The sequence below is a fragment of the Bos mutus genome, chromosome 17 (genome assembly GCF_027580195.1).
Source record: "Bos mutus isolate GX-2022 chromosome 17, NWIPB_WYAK_1.1, whole genome shotgun sequence".
NCBI classification, from domain to species: Eukaryota; Metazoa; Chordata; class Mammalia; order Artiodactyla; family Bovidae; genus Bos; species Bos mutus.
The window spans coordinates 19,248,254-19,254,253 of record NC_091633.1 but is presented as its reverse complement, the minus strand read 5'-3'; the positions used below and the strand labels follow the sequence as shown (position 1 = coordinate 19,254,253).

The window sequence follows — 6,000 nt, the reverse complement described above, 5'->3', positions numbered from 1 at the left end:
CCAGGTTTCCGAATGGCCGCCACACAGGGGGCTCTGTGCCAGGAGAAGGATGCTGAAGCCGTCCTGTTTCTCTCACATGGAACTCTGCCCCTGGGGAGGAAGGACCTTTACAGAGGTCAGCGACGTCATCTCAAAGGCTGCTTTCTCTGGGAAAGGCACTGGTTCGGGTGGGCGGGGGTGTTGGACTGAACACACGTGAAGGATAACCTTTGGCCCACTGGCCTGAGAGAGGCTTCATAACCGAGGACGAAATCGGACTATAACTTTCATCTGTTTTTAGGCGAGGGATACCGTCTTTTCAAGGTCAAAACGGCGCTGCAGCCTTAGCCACGTTCCTGAAACAACCCCTGAGCGGGGATCTGTTTTTGCCTGCTAGGTGTTCTGCAGCCCAGCGGAGTTCAAGGTTGTGAGCCAACCAGATGGGCCCGTGCAGGGTGTGCGTCACGGGAGAGGGTGGCTGACACGGGCCGGGCTCTGCCCTGGGAAGGCTGGCTGTGTGGTTCTAGTCCAGGTGCGCACCCACAGGGCTCCAGGGGGGTGGGGAGGCGGGCTTTTTCTGCATTCTCTCTGGCAGCTGCTACCGGGGTTAAGCTTGGCTGATGATGCTCTTCATAACGGCCGCACACAACTGCTCGGGGGGGTTTACTGATAAGAAGCCACAAGCCAGGGCTCTCAGCAGCACCGAGAGCCCAACACCTCCTGCCCCAGTCTAACAGCTGACTGGGATGATCTGTATCTGGCCATGTTAGGCTAAGGGTCCAGGTGCCACTCGAGACGATGGGAATCAGGCCACACGTGTCACAAGGAAGGACAACTGCTGGCTGAGGCCCTCTCTGCCCCCGGGGACCATGCCACCTCCTCATCCTGGCAACCCTGCTCCAGGAAGCACTGCCATGGATCAAGCATGGGGATGGCAGTCGGGGTTTCCAGCCACCACGTCCATCCAACCCCAGTGTTTTTCTTGCTTCCACCCACTTTTCTATTTCAGACAGAGTGGAATGTCCAACTCTGTGAAATCTGTTGCTTAACAGAAATATGCTTTTAATGTCTAAACATTCTGAAGATTAGAGCAGGGGTAGGGAAATGCCAGAATAGCAGTACCTCTGGAGGGGAGAAAAACCACACATACACACACAAAGTCCTTTGTGCTTCAGAAACTCTGCTCGGCTTCACTGATCCTAGGATCTTGTCCAGAATCTTGGGAAATGGTTAAGCCAAGAATTTCAGTCGTGAATATTTCTGCTGTGATTTCGTCTGGAAGTTCTTCTTCTAAGCAAATTTCAGAACCTAACAAACAAGAGAAGAAAGCAAATGCCTTCATAATGATTAGGTTTCTAAGTCAGAAGCATTTTCCAAAAAATATAAGGAACTGACACAAAAGAGAAGTGAGAGGCGCTCTGTGCCGGGATTTGGCTCTGGCTCCTTGAGAAGTCCTGGGGTGGAAATCGGTCAAAATCCCTCCTTTATGGTTTGGGTTTGGAGCACTCTTACCCAAATCTCTGCACACGTTATTGGAAAACCTCAAGTATATGGCATCATTGATTTTACTGTTTTGAGACACTTAGGAACACTGTATCCATGTATTGTGCATATGTGTGTGTGTGTGTGAAAATTACATTCTGAGATACCAAGTACACAAGGAATGGGGTGGGGGAGCTTGCAGGTTGGAAATGACAGATCAGATTCTGGAGTCTAGAATTGTCTGATTAGGAACCCTGTTCAATTTGAAACTGGGAACAGACAACAGAAGGAGAGGAAGAAGGAAGCCCGGTGAGGGGTCTTTGCTCCTGACTTCTTGGTGGGGCAGTGGGGTATTCCTCGGGGTTTGTTCATAGACATGTTCCAGCACACTCAGGCCAATGGACTAAAAGAAGGAGGTGGGAAATCCTCATATAGGGAAGAAGAAGAGGATGATCTTTTTTTGGCCACACTGTACTGCATGTGGGATCTTAGTTCCCCGACCAGGGATTGAACCTGTGAGCCCTGCAGTGGAAGTGCCAAGTCCTAACCACTGGTCCACTAGGGAAGTCCCCAGGAGGATCTCTAAAGACGTTCAAGTTCTGGCAACTTGGGTTGGGGCTCCTGCCTGCCCCTGAGTCACTGACCCTCTTGTCCTTCAAGCCTCTCCTGACTATACCTCCCCTGAAACGACTTCCAAACCGTACTCTCAATTAGTGGCCAGTGTTTGCCTACCCTAGCTGGAAAGATGAGGACTGGGTCGGGGGAATAAAGGGAAAAACAAGGCCAGAAGACACAGGGGATGTCAGAGCCCGGGAACAAAGCCTTTTATCTCTTCAACGTGACCACCGCTCCCTGGTCCTTTCATAACTTATTCATGTTGGGTTCCCCACAGACCTGCTTTGTCGTGTGCACAGCATGAAGGAGAGTGGCTGGCACCAGTCAGGAGACATAAATGCACTCAAGTCAACAACAAATTAGCGTGCCCTGGTTACGTGCCCAGACAGAGCCCACTCGCTAGTAGTACCTTTGACAGAGGAGGCTGCAGGCTCGGATTTCCAGCCCTCGGGATTCAGTCCAAACAGTGTGGCAAAGCAGTCCGTCATCTCCTCTTCCGTCATGTGCTCACCTGGGCATCGAAAAGGGAAAAGGAGGCGGTTCGGCTTGTGGGACTGAGCTTCACATCAGAGCTTAGCATCATCTTTCTAAAGTCTTCAAGAGAATTATTCCATGGGTTTCTTTTTCTTAAGATGCAAAAGCCACCTAGGAAGTCCCGTGTTACCGTCACATAGACTTCCCTATATGGTGCTAAAAGTGGGGCTTCAACCTGGGGGACTGTGTTGGGGCTTGTGCAGATGGGGAACAGCTTTCTGATAAAGACTTCACTTGGCTTCATTTCAGTTTCCCTCATGTTAGAAACACCAGTTTCGCTGAGATGAAATGATCACCCAGAGAAAAAGGAAAAAAAAATTTTTGTTTTTTTTGTCTTTTGGCTGTGCCACACAGCATGTGGCATCTTATTTCTCTGACCAGGAATTGAACTCGTGCCCCTCACATTGGAAGTTTGAAGTCTCAGCCACTGGACTGCCCGGGAAGTCCCTAAAAATGATTTTTTTTTTTACTTTGGTGTGGTTTTATCTCACAAATGTAACCCAATCTCATGGTACCTCATCGTGAGGTCAATGGCTGGCACTTGTATTCCTGCTTTATGAGTGCTGTGCTAAATTGCTTCAGTTGTGTCCCACTCTTTGCAAACCCATGACTATAGCCTGCCAGGCTCCTCTGTCTATGAGATTCTCCAGGCAAGAATACTGGAGTCAGCTGCCTTTCCCTTTTCCAGGGGATCTTCCCAACCCAGGGACTGAACCCATGTCTCTTATGTCTTCTGCACTGGCAGGCAGGTTCTTTACCACTAGCGCCACCTGGGAAACCCAAGGTAAGAGGAAGGCATCCAGGGCCCTGAATTTCGCAGTCCCAGGAAGTTGGAACACATACTCCATCCTTCAGGTCCCCGCCATCCTTCCCTTTATCCCTTGTTCACCAGCCATGTGGGTCAGTAAGCAGCATCCTCAGGGCTGAAACTCTGTGAAATCAAAGATGCGGGTGTCTGGGGGCTGCCTTCCCAGCTCAGTTCTCTCCAGGGGGATGGGCCCAAGGGTGTTACAAGATCTACCTATTTGTGTATTTACCTTTAGTGTGAAGCAGATTCAGAAAATCCTCTCTTTGAATAGCCTTCTCTCCCTTTGAATTGGTGAAACCAAGAATGTCAAAGCTCTGCTGGATGCCGCTCATGGTGTTACCGAAGGGTGGCCTATGATTGAGGTAGACTTTGAAGAAATCTGGTAAGTTGATTTTGTCGGTGAGCTTTCCAGTGTCCACATACTCACTAAATCTGATTTCATTAAACATATCTTCAATCTACAAAAGAGGTTTGGCGGTGGGGTGGCGGGGGGAAAGACCATGGTAAGCAGATAGATTTCTAAGAATTGGAGCATAACAGACAAATGTTCGTAGTTAGCTTAGAACATGTCTGCTATGGGTTGACTGTAGCCTCCCGCCACCCCAACCAAGAAAGACAGGTTGAAGTCCTAACTCCTCATCTCTCAGAATGTGACTTTATTTAAAAACAGGGTCATGGCAGATGTAACTAGTATGACGAAGTCAATACTGGAATAAAGTGGGCCTTTAATCCAATATGACCGGTGTCCTTGTAATAGCAGTGGGGCAGGTGCAAGCTGGTAGTGGGCCTGCTCAGCCATTGATCGGTGCCACAGTGGGCCCCTCCCCAAGCAAGCGACCATTAGTGAGCAACTGTCAACGAGACACCATTAGTGGCCCTGCTCAGCGATTGGTTGGTGCTACAGTGGCCCCTCCCCCTCTTGTGTATAAAAGGAGCTCGAATTGGGACTGAGCGGAGATGATTTTTTGAGATGCTAGTCTGCCATCTTCTTGGTCTGCTAGCTTTCCTATTAAAATCGTTATTCCATGTTCCAACAACTCATCTCCTAATGTATTGGCCTGTCTGTGGCAAGCAGAATAAGCTTGGCTCAGTCACATTCTCATTAAAAGAGGAGAAAGACACTCAGGGCCAAGATGGACAATATGATGGTGGAGGCAGAGGTTGGAGTGATACAGCTTAAGCCAAGGAAAGACAAGGACTGCTGGTAACCACAGAAACTAGAAGAGGCAGGGACGGTTTATCCCCTATGTGTTTCACAGAGAGCCTGACCCTGCTGACACCCTGATTTTGGATTTCCATGAGAGAATAAATTTCCATTGTGTGAAGCCACCCAGTTTTTGGTACTTTTTACAGCAGCTCTGATCCACTGTCCAACTGGCCAATACTATTAGCACTGGCATGAACAGTGTTTCATTTTATCACTTTTCACCTAAGTATCAAAGGTCTGTATAGTCAAAGCTATGGTTTTTCTAGTAGTCATGTGCCGATGTGAGAGCTGGACAGTAAAAAAAGGCTGAGCACCAAAGAATTGATGCCTTCGAACTGAGGTATTGGAGAAGACTCTTGAGAGTCCCTTGGACTGCAAGGAGACCAAACCAGTCAATCCTAAAGGAAATCAACCCTGAATATTCACTGGAAGGACTGATGCTGAAGCTGAAGCTTCAATACTTTGTCCACTTGATATGAAGAACCGACTCATTGGAAAAGACCCTGATTCTGGGAAAGACTGAAGGCAGGAGGAGAAGGGGATGGCCGTGGACGAGATGATTAGATGGCATCACCGACTGGCCCCAGGAAATGGTAAAGAACAGAGAAACATGGTGTGTTGCAGTCCTTGGGGCTGCAAAGAGTCAGACACGACTGAGCGACTGAACAAGTCTTGCACTGTATTTGCTATGTCCCTGCTTTGTGAAGAAGCTGTTTTATGCCATGTGCTCAGTCGTGTCCCACTCTTTGTGACCCCATGGACTGTAGCCTGCCAGGTTCCTCTGTCCATGGAATTTTCAAGCAAGGATACTGGAGTGGGTTGCCATTTCCTCTTCAAGGGGATCTTCCCGACCCAGGGATCAAACCCATGTCTCATATGTGTCTCCTGCATTGCGGGTGGATTCTTTACCTACTGAGCCATCAGGGAAGCTCACAGAATCCTGAAGAATTTAGAAATTAGTTTATAAAAATAAGCAAATAATTCAGTGTGAAACTCAAATACAGGACCTATCACTATGGTAAGTTTCTTATGACAACTGCATTGTAGTTCTTTTTTCCTTTCTTTCTTTTCCATGTTTATCCTGCAATGTTTTATACACACAAAGATATTTTGTAACATACACACGACTTATGTGATATATTTTTTAAAATGAAGACCTAGGAAGCCATCATTCATTGAAAATATCAACACAGTTGACAAATATTAAGGGAGACTAACCATGAAAAAAAAGACCCAAATTTTTAAAATCATGAATGAAAGAGGGAATGCAAGTATTGACACCAATCTTACAGAAATTAAAAGGAGTATGAGCAACTGTGTGCCAATAAATTAGATAACTTAGGGAAAATGAACAAATTCCTAGGAAGATACAAAT

General features: G+C 47.5%; 1 protein-coding gene across 3 annotated transcripts in view; it reads right to left on the bottom strand.

Annotated features, from left to right (window-relative positions):
• Positions 1 to 1,016: 1,016 nt before the first annotated feature.
• The window catches only part of CFAP251 (cilia and flagella associated protein 251), a 74,226-nt gene continuing 69,242 nt past the window's right edge, over positions 1,017 to 6,000 (bottom strand). For all 3 annotated transcript variants that reach the window (XM_070385596.1, XM_070385595.1, XM_070385597.1), the window contains 3 exons: positions 3,648 to 3,876; positions 2,486 to 2,587; positions 1,017 to 1,287 (listed from right to left, as the gene is read on the bottom strand). In XM_070385596.1, coding sequence (XP_070241697.1) covers positions 1,151 to 1,287; positions 2,486 to 2,587; positions 3,648 to 3,876 — 468 coding nt within the window. In that variant the 3' untranslated portion in view covers positions 1,017 to 1,150. The remainder of the gene's footprint in view (positions 1,288 to 2,485; positions 2,588 to 3,647; positions 3,877 to 6,000) is intronic.